Genomic DNA, 20,772 nt, shown 5'->3' on the forward strand with positions numbered 1-20,772 from the left:
AATTACACTAATTTGTGTCTGGTCTGCTGTTTTATTATTTTGTTTACCGGTACCATTTTAGATCATGTGTATTTATAATGCATTACGCCACAAATAAAGTCCTGTATGTTGAAACATTCCACGATCCCTCTGTTGTGATATCAGGATGACTGAACCCAATGCAGAGTCTCAAAACAGTAAGGTTCAAAATAAATGTATTAAAGCACGAGGCAGCTAAAAAAACAAAGACTTATATCTTCAAGCTCAGGGAAACCAAAAAATGCCAAAATGCCACAACTGCAAAAACTTTACAAGCACAATGCAAGCGCGGAAAACATAAAGTCCAAAAATCAAACCTTCAGAGGAGCACGGAAACAACGAACCAGGAACACACAGGACAGCTCAGGGAAAAATGACATATGTTCTGACAGTGACAGACCACAACACCCTCAGCCAATCCAATTCAGCTGACTTCATCATGGTTCCAGTAAGTCATATAAGGCAGTGTGTGGTCACTTCCACGCTTAATCCCTGCATTGTGTGGAGGGAATAGAACACATCATTTGTGCAAATCACAGAGCAAATCACAGAGCATTGTCCTTGTATATTCAACTGTTCTCACATAGTTTAGATGTTTTAATGTGCAAAAATGCAAGTGATAACGCAAAGCTGTCTCCTTTTCATATGGGTGCATACCCTGAATGTAGTGACTGCTGGAGGTAAGACCTAATTTAATTATTTTACTAATTAACATATAACCTTTGTCAACTGTAGAAATATGTCAAATTGGCACACAATATGATTTATTTTATTGTCCAGATTGTAAACTTGAAGACTTTATATAACTATATGGTAAGTTACCATCAATTCTACAATTTTGGAAAACAATATTATGAAGAATGACTTAAACTAAGTTCAAACAGTTATACTTCTAACGGTATGGAGTGTTTTTTTAGGTTGTAATTTATTCTGTGGTCTACCTATTGCTTAAAATGTACTGCATGGAGAGAAAGTTAAAGTTACACCAGCATTTGCATAACCAGGACCGTTATTCAGTTTTGCTCTTTGACCATGTTTAATGAGTATAATTTTGTTTGCAAAGTCTACCCCGGCAAAGTCCATCCCATTTGTTTTTATCCTTTTTTAACAGCTTTGTCATCAAACCTGTAGAAATATGCCAAATTGGTACACAATATGATTTTCTCTTTTTATTGTCCAGATTGTAAACTTGAAGACTTTATAAACGGTCCCGATTATGACTCAAATTTTGACGTATCTGGTCTGGAGCAGTCCTATGGTCCTGGAGCACAAGTCAGAGTGGGTTGTCAGATTGGCTTTGTGGGATTCTTCAAATTAAGGTGCATGCTTGATGGCTGGTATCATCAAGGTTCTAAATGTGAAGGTAAGTTACCTTACCTTTCTACTACTGTATTTAGAAAACATATTATGAACAATGACTTGAACTAAGTTCAAGCAGTTATTGCAAATAAATTAGCTCTGGTCGTCCATAGCATTGAGGAGTTCTCCTTCTAACGCTATGGACTATAGCTACAAATAAATAAGCAACAACAATAACAACAATAATTGTGTGTGATTGTGTGTGTGTGTGTGTGTGTGTGTGTGTGTGTGTGTGTGTGTGTGTGTGTGTGTGTGTGTGTGTGTGTGTGTGTGTGTGTGTGTGTGTGTGTGTTTGTGTGTGTGCGTGTGTGCGTGCGTGCGTGCGTGCGTGCGTGCGTGCGTGTGTGCGTGCGTGCGTGCGAGCGTTCCATCTAGCCATATTAAAACTCCTAAATATCGTGTCAGTGGAGACAAATATGACCCAAATAATTACTGCAGAATTTGTGTAAACAGAAACCTTGGAAAGATCCTCTGCATGATCATCAACCACATAATTCTTAATTTCCTCACAGAAAGCAACTTCCTGAGCAAAACACAAATTGGTTTTGTACCAAAGTATCGCACAACAGACCACATTTACACCCTCAACCAAATAAACAAAAACAAAAGCAAATCATTCTCCTGCTTTGTTGACTTCAAAAAAGCATTCGATTAAATTTGACACAAGGGTCTGATGTGTGACAGGTGTCATCAGGAGGATGTTATTATTATTTTTGTTCCATTTATATTACTGTCTTAATGCAATGTCTCTTCTTTTGTGTTGCTGTCTGGTTATTATTTACCTTAATTCAGTAACATTGGTTTCCCGTGTCATGCTGATTCAAAACAGGTGGTACGCAGGGCAGTTGAGTGATATCTAACGAGCACTTCCAAACTGCAACACTTAGAAAAAGAATCACCTGCAAGAACAGAAAGTAACTCATAACATGTCTACAGTGCATTTTTATGAAACAAACACTTTGAGGATAGAAAGAGAATAATTCAAGCTTTTCGTACAGCTGCAATGTTGGTGAGTTTGATGTTGTGTAATGCAATCAGATAGGACTTTTCTGTTTGGATGAATGGGCTGCCAATGGAAGTTGCACCTTGTTAGCACCTTGCCATTAACTGATATGGTAAGACAAGATGGCCACGGTCTGCATATGGTCCATGGCGGCTCTTCTACATAGACTTCTATTGACCTTATGCAGGAAGCAGAATCTTGCCAGTAAGGTGCTAACTAGATACAATTTCCCATTAAGCCCATTCATCCAAACAGAAAAGTCAGGTCTGATTGTATTAAACAAACTCACCAACATTGCAGCTGTGCGAAAAGTTTGAATTATCCTCTTTCTATCTGAAAAGTGTTTGTTTCATACAAATCCACTGTAGATATGTTATGAGCTGCTTCCTGGTGATTTTATTGGAGTTTTGGAGTTTGGAAGCACACGTTTTTAGTAAAGCATGAACCTCCTGCTGCCTCCTGCATTATGTGCAAATTCAAAATAGAAATTGATTTATTGGAGATTCTGACTTTCAATTGTGGGCTACATACATTTTGTTTTGATCGTATTGTTCCACTTTTTGCCTTGGCAATGTAAACTTATGTTTTCTCATGCCAATAAAGCCCTTTGAATTGAATTGAAATTGAATTGGTGTGTTTTCCTATCATTCAGCTCACTCCAGTCATAATTAATCAATACCAACGCAATACTACGTAGAACACATCATTTATGCAAATCAGAGAGCAATAATTGTCCTTGTAAATTCAACTGTTTGGATGTTTTAATGTGCAAAAATGCATGTGATAACGCAAAGCTGTCTCCTTTTCATATGGGTGCATACCCTGAATGCAGTGACTGCTGGAGGTAAGACCTTATTATTATTTATTTTTACTATTACCATATAAAAGCTTTGTCAACTGTAGAAATATATCAAATTCGTACACAATATGATTTATGTTTCTGTTTTTATTGTCCACTCATAAGTATTAGGTACTGTATATTTGCAAAGAAAAAATCAATACCTCATACTATCATACTATGGATTGATACACCTTGTTAAATTGTTGAAGTATGACAAACAATAATTCATGCTGGTCCCGTTTATTGTAACAAACTACAGCCTAAATCTAACGCATTTGATTTCCCAACCATTTCAGCTGTGACATGTACACTGTCACTGTCACTGACTACAATCCCAGGAACCCGTTATGAACCTGATGGCATGAGTCTATTCTCACCTGATGATACAGTAACAGTAATATGTGACAGTCGTTACTTTATTGGTAGCCACAGTGAACGCACTAAAGTGATTACCTGCCGACAGAATGGAGAATGGGAAATATCACCTGTATGTGAAGGTACAGTACTGAATGACTATGTGCTACACAAGGAGCAAAGTGATATGCTATTGTTTTATTTTCTATCTATCAGGTTTTGATTACTATTATTGTCTCCACCAGGCCGAAGGCATGGGGAGAGAGTATGTTTTGCACTCCGTCCGTGTGTGTGTGTGTGTGTGTGTGTGTGTGTGTGTGTGTGTGTGTGTGTGTGTGTGTGTGTGTGTGTGTGTGTGTGTGTGTGTGTGTGTGTGTGTGTGTGTGTGTGTGTGTGTGTGAGTGTGAGTGTGTCCGTCTGTTACCAGCTAATCTCCGGCACCGTTAACCCTGTCGATGCCAAGTTTTGCACACACACTCCCTGGATGCCAACGATGAACCTCTGCCCCAACATTTCCAAAACGACTCCAGGCCGACATTTGAAAAACAAATTTTTTTATATTACTCCTCCAGATTCTGTCCAAAAAATCCCGCAAATCCTTACACCCTATCTCTATAGTCATGTGTTCAAGACGGATCTGTCCGATATTTCATATTCCATCCTAATTGGGCTAACATTGGCTTTCAAAGTTTGCAGGATTGGCCCGTTTTGAACAAAAAGCCTCAAATCATGAACTCAGCGTGCAATTTACGTGAAATCTTTCACAGACTTTCCTACTAGGCTGAGGAATATATCCCACCCTTTTCACATTGGCCTGTTATAGCGTCACCAGGAGGCCACAACCTGACCTGCCCTGGTGGAGACCTGTGCCCAGAGGGGCACTTTATCTAGTTATAATCTCGGTTTACTGGGAAATTATTCCCACTAACATGTCATTTTTCTCTCTTTCTCATTCAGAAATAACATGTAACACCCTGCGTTATGAAACTGGCGTGGCTTCGACTAATGATTGGTATGGACGAATGAGAAAGCTGGATAACACTGTGACTTATACATGTAACACAGGCTACAAAGCCACGGATGTCAGAAAGACTGCCACTTGCACAAGGGATGGGTGGGCACCAAAACCACTGTGTGAAGGTATTGTGATGGTGACACAATCTGTGTGTGAGCTGCCATACAAATATCCAGTCAGTGTGCAGACCTCTTCTTGATACCATTTATTTTCTTATAGAAATTAAATGTAAGAAACCTGATATTCCAAATGATGGGATTGAGAATCCACGGAAGATGGAATATCGTTTCCAGGAAATGGTCAGGTATCGCTGTTTGTCTGCAGCAAGGTGGAGTCAAGCAAGATGCACCAGAGATGGATGGGCACCAAAACCCATATGTGAAGGTAAGGTGAATAAGATTAAGGGCACAGTCACACCAGACTTTTATTCTACCTACTGTACTATGAGGGCGGATTCTGCCAATGCATTTCAATGGGAATGGAGTGGTTTTCTGCCATTTGCGGATTTGCAAAATAAATAAATAATAATAATAATAATAATGGTAATAATAATAGAATGCATTAAAAACATTCATTCCCTTTGAAATGCATTGGCAGAATCCGCCCTCATAGGTAGAATAAAAGTGCGGTGTGAGCGTGCCCTAACTCAAGTATTGTAATATACGGTAAGTAATATATATAAGATGCCTGAAGTGCGAGGTCGCGTGCACGCATCCGCCTGGGTGACAGCTGACTATGGGCGAGTGCTGGCGCTTTGGAATGGGGGGTCAGATCAACATATAAGCCTGGGTGACAGCAGACTGCTGGGCGAGCGCTGGCGTTTTTGCTTGGGGGGGTCAGATCAACATAATTATGGAATGAATTCTGTACTGGCCATATACTGTATGGAGTGTATCTTGAGTGTACAGGGTTTGATGTGGTCAGATCAACATTATGGAATGTCAGAACATAGGTCAGCTCCATATATGGAGATCTAAGGGTGGCAGCGGGGGCAGTATCTTGAGTGTACAGGGTTTGTTGCGGGCCCAGGTAGGGCCAGGCTTTACTTTTCGGACCTGTTGAGACCTCTAGTTTTCGCCGGCTGCCGGGCGCGGCTGCACTAATAACTTTGGGGCATGCCCGTCTAGAGTTTGAATGGACAGGTATCAGTCAAAAGGGAGACATCGAAGAGGAAGGATGGATGGGGAAGGATCAACATATGGAACAGGTTCTGACATATATCCATATATGGAGATCTAAGGGTTTGAGGTTTGAGGTCAGAAGTAGAGTTGCTGGCCAATATTGATATATGAGCTAAATTGCGACTGCAGGTCGCATTTACTATGACATCAGGGATCTACATCACTGATGATGTCATGTGATGTCACGAGACCTGGGCACCATATATGGGGGCTTTCCCCAAGTATGGGGATTTTGAGTGATACACTGACTGACTGACTGACTGACTGACTGACTGACAAAAAACTTTTAGGTGACTGACCTCCATTAATGTAACTTTCCTCTTCTACCCCAGATTTGAACCATATTTCCTGCACTAGTGCTGAATCATGGGGATAGTGCACAGAACAAAAAAATTATAAAAAGAGACATTGGAATAATTGCACATTGATGCTTCGCCATTCCGACTCGCCACATTACTAACACTGTCCCTAACCCTATAACCCTAAACCTAACCGCATGCGGAAGCCACATAGTCGGGATGGCGATGCATCGGATTCTGCTATTTATTTTTCTCACCTTGAATTCCCCTAGCTATCACAAGAACTTGTAAACCTGCAGTTGAACATGGATTTGGATTTCCTTCGGATGGAAATGTAAAACTGTTCTACAGCTGCAACACAAACTATAAGCCTTTCTACAAAGGCTGGTGGGGTAACGCGACATGCAATGACGGTGCGTGGAATGAAACTCCACGATGTATTGGTAAGGGACTTTCATATTTGTAGTCCATGTAATAAACAGGATATAAATTCAATCAACTAAAGCTGATTTGTGTGTGTGTGTGTGTGTGTGTGTGTGTGTGTGTGTGTGTGTGTGTGTGTGTGTGTGTGTGTGTGTGTGTGTGTGTGTGTGTGTGTGTGTGTGTGTGTGTGAGAGACACTTATAATTATATCGTTATGGTATTAGATACTAGTTTAGTTTACTTTATTCTTATATAATCTTCCATAGCACACATTTTCTGTTCATCTTTCTGATGTGGCTAATGGGGACCATAATTAGAGAACAGAGTAACTGGAGTATTTCTCTACAGAAACAGATTTCAAACTCCATTTTTGGAAACAACTATTTTGATTATATTTGTTGAGCTTTTTTCACCATGATATGACAACTTAATCTTATATGAATGTAACGAAGACTCTCACTTCCAGTCATGTTTGGATCTGAGTAGTTGCTCATTGGATATTTAGTCCCCATATATGGGGATATCCGACTAGGACGTTGGGCTATATGACATATGACATGTCTAGTATGACAATCCCTATATTTGGCCCGAGCCGACATAGTGCTGATATCAGATAGATGTGGTAGAACCATATATGGATAGATCTAACTGGCTGACAAGCATAGTCGGAGAATATATAACAAGGGTCGGCTTCAGGGAGAAGGCAGAAGTCGAAGCATCCTGGTTTAAGTTCTAACTGGACACCACTGCGTAAGTAATCAGCAATAGAGCCTTGAGCTATTTTATAATGTATGTATTTATTTTCTAGGTAGGGATAAATGTGGTGAAATACCTCAGATTCCTCATGCAGCAATAAGGAAACCTGCTAATGATGACTATAGAGAAGGCCAAGGCATTCCAGTTGTTTGTGTGGAGGGATACGAGTTAAACAATACTATAAGTGAAATAACTTGTAAGGATGGAGAATGGGACAACGAATACACAATCTGTAAACGTAAGACATCCCCATTCAAATTTCTAAGTTCTAATAATATTTTAAATGATGCTGTTGCAAGTGTGATCTTAAACGTATTTTCATCTCTTGCAGCCATTGAAAACATTTGCGGGCCACCATCAAAGGTTAAAGATGCAATTGTCATGTGTGATTATCAGAAGGAATACTTGCATGGAACGGTGGTACAATATAAATGCCGCCATGAATATAAAATGGAAGGGGAGGAGGACAAGATTAAATGCGAAAATGGTTATTGGGAGCAAAAGAACCTTAAATGTATATGTGAGTATTGGCTATTTCAAACAGCATTTAACATTAACATTAACATTAACATTAACATTAACAACAAGCTTTTGTAAACATGCTGCTACTGTTGTGTGTGTCATGATGAATATCTAGAAACAGGCCCCCATGACTTGTTTTTCATAGACCATTCCGTAAGAGCACTGACAAAACTCTGTCCAACACTTTTGGTCAAGATATCTTGAAAACTACTGGCTGGGTTGCCAACTTGCCATGAAACGGCTGATAAAGCTACTGCTTTTGGTGAACTTTGGGCCAACATTTTCACTAGTTTGGTCCTAAAACAAGATATCACAAAATCTACAACCTCTAGGGCATGCAGTGGTTCCCAAACTTTTTCATGTCAAGGAACTCATTAGCCCGTGGACCCCCATTTGAAAATATATGTCAGGGACCCCCATGAGAGAAGATATTATGGCTCTGGCAGTGATTTTCACCGATTTTCAGTTCAAGGACCCACAAGGTTTGACCTAAATTAGGCTACGGACCCCCCATTTAATGGCATTTCTATCTCTGGGACCCCAATGTATATTGTAAAATCAAAGTCAATTTAACTCTGAGAGTTACAGACCCATAAGGGTCCATTTGGTTCCTAATTATTATTTAGCTGGGGACCCCCTGGAACTCTCTCAAGGACCCCTAGGGGTCCCCGGACCCCACTTTGGGAACCCCTGCTCTAAGGTCTGGTAGTGGGGCAGGCAGATGTGTGTGTGAGTCATACAGTGGATGGGCGAGGTGGCGTGATTTTCCCAGACTGCCTGCCAGGGACGTGCACACATAGACATCAACAGGGGCTTCAGCCCCTGCCCTTTTACCTGTCTATAAAACAACTGCCCTTTCCAGACCACGAATGCAGCATTTACCATGCCATTGCCGGAAGGCAGCATTCAGCTTTTTTTCCCCACGAAGTCTCCTGAACTTGAACACAGTATTTTGCATTGAACAAATTCGTTTAGAAATCCATGTCGTTACACCGCATCTCCACTAGCGAAAGAGTACTGGATTTGAGCCTCGAAAATAGCTGATCTACAAGCTCACAACGCACCGCGTTGCGCCGCGTTGCGAGCTTGTAGATCTGCCATTTTCGCTATTTTTGTCCAAAAGTGCCCTCTTACGGGATTTCAGCCCCTGCCTCTCTAACACTCTGCACGTTCCTGCTGCCTGCATGATGTGTTTGGACTGTTGGAGACTTGCCTTGCACTAGTGGGAAGAGAACATTGTTGCCATGTCCGCTTATTATAAGCAACTTTGGGCTTCTTTTTCTGTAAAGACCGGCTATTTTCAAATTGCCGGTGTATACAGTTAAACTATAGGTTTAAAGTGCTCATGTGACCTATAGTTGCTTTGTTTGGGCTTGTTTTCCTAGACCTGGTTGTATATTTCTCTCACAAAATCTCGCAACACTGGAAGAGAGGTGCATGAAGGGTTTCCCTTGGGTATGGGTATTTTAGCATGCTTCAACACAAATCTTTGTGTGATATGATGCAATGTAAGCCTCAAAACAGGCGAACCGGGTATGGGCACTGATGACGCGGAGGAGGGAACAACGCTGTGTGTATGCATGGAATATAGAAGATTTACAGTAGTTATGTCTTGGCCACAAGATGAAAGACGGGTTGGCATGAAGATCCTGATCTAAAAACAAAAATCCTCTATTGAGCAGAGCATGTCATGTCAGCGTGTCATGTCTATATCGTGTGCCAAAGTGCCATACATAATTAAACTGCAACAATGAAACGAGCTGACTTGGAGTGGTTCAGTTAGATCAGTTGGTCTTGTAGTCATGTCTTATAATGGATAGGCTTACATTCTATGTGGTCAGCGGTTCTATGTGGTTACATTCTATTAGTGGCAGCGGTGGCCGAACGGATTGCGGAGCGGTCTTGATACCGGAAGGTCGCCAGTTCGAATCAGCAGTCCGACACGTTAAAATTACCACCGCTGAAGTGCCCTTGAGCAAGGCATTGAACCACTACCATGAAATGTTCTATGAGCAGGGCCTGGCTGGAAACAAGTTCTTGAGCTTAGCCCAGATACCCTGGGTAAATATAGTAACTTTGCTTTGCTTTTTGTCACTGGAGTCCAGTTGCAAACTCCAAAACAACGCGTCGCTCATAGAGTGATTGCATGTATCCAGCCCCGGTGATAACCTTTCCAAAATATAACCATAGCATAATTAAGAAAATAAACTTTTTAAACACTTCGAGGCTAAGTGGTCTTATATGCACGGAAGTTGAACGAACACAGGCACGCTCTGACGGGCGCGTTTTTCGCTCATGCATATCTTGATGTTTGAACCGGGAAGTTCATTTAAAAGTTTCTTCAAGATGAAGCGGTGAATTTGAACACAGCCTTATTTGAATCGCTAAAGGCTCACAGGCCTCAAGCACACTTCTGTCAACTATCCAGACTGCGATTCATGCCGGTTCGCCTGTTTGGAACCAAATGGACCCTAGTACACTCTCAGAGTTACAGACCCGTAAGGGTCCATTTGGTTCCTCACTATCATTTAGCTAAGCTAACTGTCCTTCCATGTTTGTTTGTGCATTGAAGCTAAGAGCTGCCCCAGGCCCGGACTGGCTGCAAGTGGTGACATTAATATCCAAGGTCTGCCAGACAACGATGGTCCCATGCCTCCTGGCCACAATCTAACATTCAGCTGTCACGCCCGTGGGAAAAAAATGAGTGGAATATCAGAGGCAGTGCTGACATGTGGTCAGAATGAAGAGTGGAACCATCCAATTCCTTCTTCTTGTGAAGGTACAGTATAGTCGTTTGATCAATAATTGCCAAATGTACGTTAAATGTGAGTTACCAGTCAAGTGAAGGAACTGTTGATCTGGACATTTGTTGATCACTGGTGAAATCATATTCCATCAAAAATAAAACACACACACATTTTAGTTACATTTTTACTGTTTTACAAGATACTGCACCCCTCTCCAGACATCAAACCTTTTTTCAGCCCTGCTAGTGCTGGGGCTCTAAGGATGGCAATGTTGGTCCACTTTGACTTTGGTCCTGAACACTGTGTCTAAGAAACTATCCACTGGATTGCCATGGAATTAGCTGTGCACATTCATGCTCCCCAGAAGATGAACTCAAGAGTCAGCCAGATTGCTATGAAACTATACTGAGATGTTGGGAGAAGCACAACTTTTAGGCTGGGGCTCCCTGTGTTGTTGATAAGTGTGGCTGGACTGTGACCCTGTTTGGGTTTAGAAGTTTTAAGTCACACAAACTCAAATATTCAAATATTCAACTCAACTGAAAACTCACCAGATTCTCAATACCAATACATGTGACAATAAAGTGACTGAGACAAGGATTTCCCCCCATAATTACAATGTTTTATTCAAGAATAATCTAACAGATCTATTATATAAAATAAATGATGACATTTACCTCTGACTATTGAACACAACCCATGTGGAAGGCGGAACACGGGAAAGCATAGTCACTATATGGAGCAAGGCCTAATGTTTGACAAACAAACTCAACAATCTCAAGAAGGGCAAATATGCATGTCCTTTCACCTATTACACAATATTCACCTACCCAAAAAACATGGTCTGTCTGTCTGTCTGTCTGTCTGTCTGTCTGTCTGTCTGTCTGTCTGTCTGTCTGTCTGTCTGTCTGTCTGTCTGTCTGTCTGTCTGTCTGTCTGTCTGTCTGTCTGTCTGTCTCACTTCCTCTCCTTTACACACAAGGCAGCTCCATAGTCCTTGTGATTTATCCACGTTTCCTAGACATGCTGAGAGTGTAGCCCTCTTTGTATAGCTGGTTAACCGTCTTTCCATATTTGTTTGTGCTATGTCTTAGATGTGAGCTGCCCCCGACCGCCTGCAGATGAACAGATTATTATTGATGATCTGCCAGCAAACAATGACCGTATACAATTTGGCCACACTCTAATATTCCGCTGTTTCGATCCTCTGAAACGACTGAATGGCAAATCAGAGCTGACATGTGGAGAAAATGGACAGTGGAACGATGCATTTCCTTCTTGTGAAGGTACAGTATAGTCTTAGCATTAAAGCAATATCCATATAGTCAAATGTGCCTGAGTTATCAGGCAATAGTAGGAGGCAGTACATTTCTACTATTGTCTCCCAATTGCTGATCATTAGTGAAATCATCATATTCAATCACGAATCAAATTTCACTTAAATGTTTGCCAAATACTGCAGCCCTCTCTATAGTATGAATTCACAGTGAACCGGGGATCTGATTGTTAAAATGATTGACATGTTATTAACATGTAACTAATAGGCTATGTATGACCAAAACATGGAATTATAAGATTGTTTATACCTTACAATGTTTCTTTAGTCTAAAGTTCGATAGAATAATTCATGCTACTGAAGCAACATCAATTGTATATATGTCCTCTATTTTAACCACTTGTACCCCAGCTTCCATATTCTGGGGGGAACATTAGCTAAAAATAGCTCAACAAATTGCACTGGTTATTTCTCGGGCTATACGGATTAAGTGGTTAAGCCCAATGTTTCAAAGCATATAGGCTAGGTATGTCACTGTTATATATACACAGAGATAGAAAGGACCTTATAGGCTAGGTATGTCACTGTTATATACATACACACAGAGATAGAAAGGACCTTATAGGCTAGGTATGTCACTGTTATATATACACACAGAGATAGAAAGGACCTTATAGGCTAGGTATGTCACTGTTATATATACACACAGAGATAGAAAGGACCTTATAGGCTAGGTATGTCACTGTTATATACATACACACAGAGATAGAAAGGACCTTATAGGCTAGGTATGTCACTGTTACATACACACAGAGATAGAAAGGAATGCCCATAAACGTCACATCCAGTTTTAGGCTGGGGGAAAAATAATGGTCTTCCCCATAGAGGTATATATAGCTTAAGATCCTTTGGATCACTTTCAGAGCGATTTGTTGGACGATAGAAATATTGACAACCAAGAAAAATCCATCAGAAGGACATCTGGAATGCAATCGTTCACTTGCCCGCGGAAAGTTGACTTATTATTAAGAAATACGAGACGATTTAGCCATGGTTCACATGGCGCTTGTCTGTCATGGCGGAACTTCAACCTGTTTTAAGCACTTTTTCCATTTACAATGTTAACGACTTAACGTCTACATAAATGTTCAGATTTCAAATATGAAGTGCTCACCCCAGGGCCACAGATGTTACAATTCTCCTCGGGTGCGTATTAGCACCCATATCTTCTAACTAATAAAAAGCATTTGAAATCGATTGGTGGCCAATTCTCTTAGTTATAATGTATCAGAATGCAGTACACCTCGTCACCCGATAGGGCCGCGTAGTTGAAACAGAGAAAACGGATCTGATTAATGCTTTTTATTGAACAATACGGAATATATGGTTATACCCGCCAGAGGAGAACTGTAACAGCTGTAACACAACCCTGGGGTTGAGCACTTTACATTTTAAATCTGAACGTTTATGTAGATGTAAGGGCTGTAAATGGAGACGGTGCGTAAAAGAGTTCAGGGCTAGCCTGAGCAGCATTGCTTTTCAGGTTTATGATCCGGTCGGGAGCGGATGATATCGTTACGTCATGTTGTAGTCATTGTTTTGTAGTCATCAGACCGGAACCCTCAATCTGGAAAAAGTCACGCTTTTATTGTTATTCTTCCGGTTTGAGGGAGAGAAAGTTCCAGAATGAGGGTTCCGGCCTGATGACTACAAAACAATGACTACAACATGACGTAACCATATCAACGGCAGGCTTTCCTCCGAGGTGGAAAGCCTGGTGACGTGAGGTTAGTTCAGGGTTACCAATAATTATGAGCTCACAGCGCATCGCGTTGCGACGTGTTGTGAGCTTGGAGATCTTTGGTTTATGTCCCCCCAGAATATATAGAAACTGGGGTTCAAGTGGTTTATAATGGGAGTCAAGTTGCACAAGCACTACTGAGATCGGAGATCTGTTTCCCTCTCCATCTCCCTCATGTTACAGATGTTACTCATCTGTTTCCCTCTCCATCTCCCTCATGTTACAGATGTTACTCATCTGTTTCCCTCTCCATCTCCCTCATGTTACAAAATATTGTGCAGAAGTGTTTAATCGCCTGGCAGAGACAGACACTCTATAGATATGATCAATTAAACTTACCATAATATCAAAAACCAACAGCCATTAAATCAATGTTTAGAACACGTCGTGAATTCGAAGTGGCCCACTTCCAAACTGGTGTCGGTAGCCTACATAGAATTCACAAAAACGTGTTCTATAAACATCATTGATGAATTAATGATAATAAATGGAAGTTTAATTGATCATACTACAGAAAATGTAAATGTCCAGCAGTCAAGAAAAACATTCCAATCAGACTCTAGCTTGTTTAATTTTCTAAAGTAGTGATCCTTGTCGAGCTGCAACAAGGATCTGTGCCTGTGATCTGGCAAACCATGACGCCTACTTTTAAATTAGTATTATTTAAAGCAGTCTGTGTTTAACACCCCACTGTTTATTCCGGTTGGGAGAACTCTGAGCTTTCCCCCAAGCTCCACCCCCCAGCTAAATTGACGCCCTGATGACACAACGCTGTGTGTATGCATGGAATATAGAAGATTTACAGTAGTTATGTCTTGGCCACAAGATGAAAGACGGGTTGGCATGAAGATCCTGATCTAAAAACAAAAATCCTCTATTGAGCAGAGCATGTCATGTCAGCGTGTCATGTCTATATCGTGTGCCAAAGTGCCATACATAACTAAACTGCAAGAATGAAACAAGCTGACCTGGAGTGGTTCAGTTAGATCAGTTAGTCTTGTGTCTTAAATCTTATATCTCCAGATCACCTCGTCTCTTCTGTATGGTTCATATACTGTAAATATTGTTTTTAATAATGACCATTTCCCCCCAAAACAGTTCCTTGTGAAGTTCCAGAACTGCCTGTCAATTTGCAAATAACAAACCGAAACCGACACCGACAACCAGGGAAAGGCGACAAGTTACAGTTCCGGTGCAATGGTAGACTTTATCTTCAAGGGAGTGAACAGATCGAATGTCTAGCAACTGGAACTTGGAGTGATAAAGTTCCAATTTGTTCCGGTAAAAATCCTTTCCTTTGAGTTCGCTTAACCACATCAGTGATGTTTTTACACCTGTTAAATAACTTTTGATGTAGCTCTCATGATACAACGGGCAATAGAAAACAAAATGGAACTCATTCTCAATATTGTTTATATCACAGTAAGTGCAAATCCGTTATTCTATAACTCCTCTATACCTACCAGTCTCAAGGTGCAGGGGCAAGATCATATACTTTTCACTAGCATAACAGCTTTTTATCATAACAAATGTCCTCAGCTTTGGTTTGGTCCTGTGACCATTTGTTCTGATATAAACTATAAAATGTGTCTTTAACCATAGAGATGTTTACAATACTGTTATTTGGAACTGTCACATAACCGATGTGTGTTGGAAAGATGGCGAGAAAGGCCATTTTGTTATGTATTTAATGATACATATTTACCAATATGAATATGAAAAGCCCAATACCATAGTGTCCGAATTATGACGCAGCAACATTGCTGCTTCAAGAACTAAGTGGTTAAAGTGGACATACTCAGACCCTTTCGTGTAGAGCCATAAACTATTAAGATAACCTTTGAATTATCAACTAATCAATCATCTGGACTCTGGAGGAGTCCCGTTGAGGAGAATTTGTAAGAATGTAATAGAGTACAAGTACTCAAGTCAGAAGGACTGTAAAACCTTTTAAACTTTATCTTTAATGTTATAAGGTTAACTTATAAAACTGTAATCCTATATTATTAAACCTTTTAAGGATAAATACTTTAGAGGAAAACTACAATACTAAAAGGAGAGAATTAGGCAGAGTAAAAGTATCAGAGTATACCAGAATACCTTAGGAGGATTTGACACAGACACAGAAGAACCATTCCACGCCAGAGCTATAAGGATTTTCCATTTGATATATATTACCAATTACATCGGGAGAGAAATGGCAGGTCCGTACAGCGTTAAAAAGATCTCTCAATGACACATCATCAGTGACCATATTTTATACTACATGAAATCAAAACAATCTCTGACACGGGGAAGTACTGCATTTGAGTTCAAAGGGTAACCAAAAGTGAATAATGGCGACACCTATTGCCGGGAGGTTCACTTGGGATACGTGGCAAATTATACTTCCGGTAAAATCCCGGAAGTGTGACCGAAGGGAATCGTAGTTCTTTAAGTAAATGTAGTTCACAGCCCAAGTTACTAACAACCAGCTAACGTAACTAGGAGACAACTAGTCTGCTCTGGCAAAGCACCAAGGTCGAATAACATGATGTTTTCCACAGAGGCAGACAATCGGGAAACAAAACAATTCTTTATCTACCCGCCAGCTGGGGAAGAGTGAGATTTAATACTATCTGTTTTACGCTGGGGCAGAAATGAGATGTAAACTCAGTGGCACACAGGGCATGAAGATACAAAGTTATTGGGAACATGTAACCAAATCCCACAAAATAACAGATCTACAATAATCCAAAATTATCCATCAGTGTGTCCTCTACGTAGAGGACAGACTTATAAGAATCGATAAAAGGTGCATGGCAAGTGTGTGTGTGTGTGTGTGTGTGTGTGTGTGTGTGTGTGTGTGTGTGTGTGTGTGTGTGTGTGTGTGTGTGTGTGTGTGTGTGTGTGTGTGTGTGTGTGTGTGTGTGTGTGTGCTCAAACTAGGGAGAACTTTACCAAAAACAGGTGTATATACTGTGGAACGTCTTGCTTCACAAAACCCAATAACAGTCAAAATGATGTTTGTTTTGAACATGATGTTCTCATACTGTAGAATCCAACAGCTGTGGAGAACCACTAATTCCTGAAGACGCAGAACTCAGAGGCAGACGTAGATCCCAGTATAGCAATGGCGAGGAGGTCCATTATGACTGCCCGAGGTACTACATCACGAGTGGAACTCACACCTGCCAGAATGGTCAATGGATTGGACGTGTGACATGCCTCAGTAAGTCACTATTCTTAAAAATAATAATAATAAAATGAAATCTGTTATTATTACATTTTGTATAATCAGAAAGAAAAAAACATCGCATGGATGCACCTGGGACGTATCCTCAGAATTTCAATGAGGATTTCTAGAGATGTTGATGATAATATGACTTCAAGTTAGTTAACATAATGTTTATGAATTTGTATGTAAGAGCATTATATGGAATAGGTCATGAAGAATTGTTCACATTGCTGCTATAAACATTTAGTAATATAACAATGCCTGGCAAAAAATACAAACATTGGTGAGACGCCCGGTAGTCTGAAGATCTGTCATATTGAATCATTATCCTGGGAGTATATATATATACATCATAGAGACGTCACCGAGAGGAAACACTGAATGGACATGGTGGCCGAAAGTAGGTACTACAGCTCGAGCGGCACTGGGCCAATCACATGAACGGGCCGAGCCAACACACAATGGCGGCGCTCGTTCATGACTCGCTCGCACGTGCCCGCACGCACGGTACTCGTTCATGTGTTTGGCCCACCGCGTTCACGTATGGCATAAATGCATCCCAGAATGCACTCTGTTCCCAACGCAGAAGAAGGATGTGAAATCGCCTCATGCGCTGGGTCATAGATATTAAAAGAATAGATGCCTCATTGGCCGCTGCAGTTCATTGGAGCGACATGTCTCCATTGAAGGCAAGAAGTCAAGCGGAAGTGTTAAAGTAATTTGCTGAAGGCACGCTGCGTCGCTGCCCAAGTAGTCTCACGTAGCCAGACAACTATTCCACAATCTCCGAATGCTATATAGAGTCTGGAACTACCTTACAGGCTTCACTAAAGTACAGCTCTCTTCCTTCTCTATATCACTTTCAACTTGATATATCAACGTTGGTAAATATCAACTGTACCTGTTTTAATTGAGTTGATCACTATTTGTTCCTTTATTATTACCAGTAATTTACTTTATTCGTCTAGGTTTTGTTTTCTTTGTCCCCCCCACATAAACACATTGTTGATGTGTTGTAATCTCGGCACCACTGAAAAAGAGGGTCTCAGTGTGTTCTCCGAGAACTAAATAAAGGTTGAAATAAAAAAAATAAAACTACACCTCCCGAAATCTGAGTAAGGAAGCTGCCATTTCCATTCACGAAAATATATTTTTAAATATCTTTAGAGCTTGTTTTTTTATTTCCTTTTCTGCTAAGCAACAAGCTTAGATGATTATGCTTAGATGATTTCTATTCATATTAGGATAAATCTGCGCGACTGTAAAGACGAAACGGAAGTGGGGAGGAGTCTGCAGGGACATTCTCTTGAGTGTACAGGGTTTTTTTCGGGCCTGTTGACAACTCTACTTTTCGCCGGCTGCCGGGCGCGGCTGCACTAATAACTTTGGGGCAGGCCCGTCTAGAGTTTGAATGGACAGGTATCAGTCAAAAGGGAGACATCGAAGAGGAAGGATGGATGGGGAAGGATCAACATATGGAATGTCAGAACAGATTCTGACATATATCCATATATGGAGATCTAAGGGTTTGAGGTCAGATGTAGAGTTGCTGGTCAATATTGATGACATCAGGGATCTCCATATATGGGCTTAATTGCGACAGCAAATCTGCACTTACTATGACATCAGGGATCTACATCACTGATAATGTCACAAGACCATATATGGGGGCATTCCCATGTATGGGGATAATGAGTGACTGACTTAACATGTATGGGGATGATGCGTGACTGACGGGAAAGAAACGATTTATGTGATTTTCAAACAGCTCATCATGCATTAATGTCACCCGTCTTGTCTTCCATTACAGAACCCTGCACTGTGACTGAAGAAGATCTGAACCAGTACAATATTCAATTCCGTCGTTCAGGTCAAGATAAATTCTATGCAGAACATAATGACTACTTTACATTTGTTTGTAAAGACGGCTATAGGTCTAACATGGTTATGCGCCAGAAGTGTATTGATGGTATGATAACACTGCCTTCTTGTTCTCCTATAGTGTAGCCTGAACAAATAAGCAAATTGTCTGTCGGGTGCAAACCTCATAAATGCAAAATATTATACACTGATTTCCTAGCCTGATTGTCAGACTCTGAGCTCAGTGGAGTGGGCGGGGTCTATGGGCTGGAAACCAGGCTACTGATTTCCTGGACTGTCTCCTGGACTGTCTGCACTGCACTCACTTGCAGGCAGCAATTTAAATAAAACATGGTCTCTTCTTTTTATTCTCAACCCAGTCTTTTTGTCTCTGTCCAAAATGATCCATTCAGTAAAAACAAATTTGGTAAACGTCAAGAGCTACAAGATGTGTGCAATTACTATTAGAATACTTAGTTATTTATTGTGATGATGGAATCATTTAGGTACAGACATGGCTTATCCTCCTTGGCTACATTTGTTCTGGGGAAGGATGGGTGTTTATTTTTTTCTTTCTTCTTTTCCAGGACCTCCACATAGTGTGGCTTTGCAACCCAGTGTGTTGTAGCACTTTCAGCTTTTTCTTTCCTATGTGTATCAGAGAGAGAGAGAAAAGAAAAACATACATTATGGTCAAATCTAAATTCAAATACTGCAGTGGTCATCAATATGCCAATATGCAGGGCCCTATTTTGCCCACGGTAGCAATTATTGCAATGGATGATAAGGCATAGCGGGTGGTCTGAGAACCCACTTTCCCACACACATGTGCCCACGATAGCAATGGATAGCACAACAACATACATCAGGCACACTGCAGGCGCACATGGGAGTCGGCATAATGTATTGGAGTACCGCAATAATAAATGTGACAGTTAATTGCTATAATCTTTTAATACATTTCCTTTTGTTCAATTTTCCTCCCCTGTAAGTGGACTTGATTGATGGCAGCCGTGGCATGACAATGTTCAATCTGTTGGGCGGTTTTCAACATAGGGGACAGACTGGAGATACACTGGAAGTCAATGGGGCTTTGTTCGGGCTGAAACCTTGCCCAAATTTGGTCATGCATCATAGATGTTATATACCAGTGCTTTTCAACCAGTGGTCCGGGGACCACCAGTGGTCCTTGAGGGGGTTCCAGGTGGTCCCCAGCTAAATGATGGACAGTTGGTAACCAAATGGACTTATAGATCTTTAACTCTTGAGAGTGTCAAATTAAACCAAATGGACCTTACGGGTCTTGTTATTGTTAAACATCTGCATTACTTAATGAAGTCTACGCAATTAGAGAATGTAGAAGAATTGTTATTTTGATCAACGTTTGTCTGTTATCTCTCCTAATGGTAGGCTACCACATCAATATAGCACAGAATTGTTATCCAACGTTAACAAAATCTGTAAATCTCATCGACAAATGTTGGTCCGTGGCTCAAATGCTGAATTAAAAAAATGGGCCTTGGAATGAAAAGGGTTGAAAACCACTGTCATAGACTGGTCTCTTGTGTCTTGTGTGGAGCAGTTTTACATTTACAAATGATCCACATCCTCTAGATGTCACTAATGAGCTGTGTGTGTGTGTGTGTGTGTGTGTGTGTGTGTGTGTGTGTGTGTGTGTGTGTGTGTGTGTGTGTGTGTGTGTGTGTGTGTGTGTGTGTGTGTGTGTGTGTGTGTGTGTGTGTGTGTGTGTGTGTGTGTGTGCGTGCGTGCGTGCGTGCGTGCGTGCGTGCGTGCGTGCGTGCGTGTGTGTGTGTGTGTGTGTGTGTGTGTGTGCGTGCGTGCGTGTGTGCGTGTGCGCGCACGCGTTCCATCTGGTCAACTGGCCATATTAAAACTCCTAAATATCGTGTCAGTGGAGACAAATATGACCCAAATAATTACTGCAGAATTTGTGTAAACAGAAACCATGGAAAGATCCTCTGCATGATCATCAACCACATAATTCTAAATTTCCTCACAGAAAGCAACTTCCTGAGCAAAACACAAATTGGTTTTCTACCAAAGTATGGCACAACAGACCACATTTACACCCTCAACCAA

General features: G+C 41.0%; 1 protein-coding gene across 1 annotated transcript; it reads left to right on the forward strand.

The window, feature by feature from the left end:
• The first annotated feature begins 573 nt into the window (after nt 1–573).
• On the forward strand, nt 574–19,001 carry LOC306926582 (complement factor H-related protein 2-like). Its single transcript, XM_079505934.1, has 6 exons — nt 574–698; nt 1,199–1,381; nt 11,613–11,804; nt 14,694–14,876; nt 16,633–16,806; nt 18,623–19,001. The coding sequence occupies exons 1-6, from the start codon at nt 629–631 to the stop codon at nt 18,817–18,819; spliced, it is 999 nt and encodes a 332-aa protein (XP_079362060.1). The 5' UTR covers nt 574–628; the 3' UTR covers nt 18,820–19,001.
• Nucleotides 19,002–20,772: the final 1,771 nt, after the last annotated feature.

This window comes from Electrona antarctica (genome assembly GCF_951216825.1).
Source record: "Electrona antarctica genome assembly, chromosome: 7".
In the NCBI taxonomy this organism is placed as follows: Eukaryota; Metazoa; Chordata; class Actinopteri; order Myctophiformes; family Myctophidae; genus Electrona; species Electrona antarctica.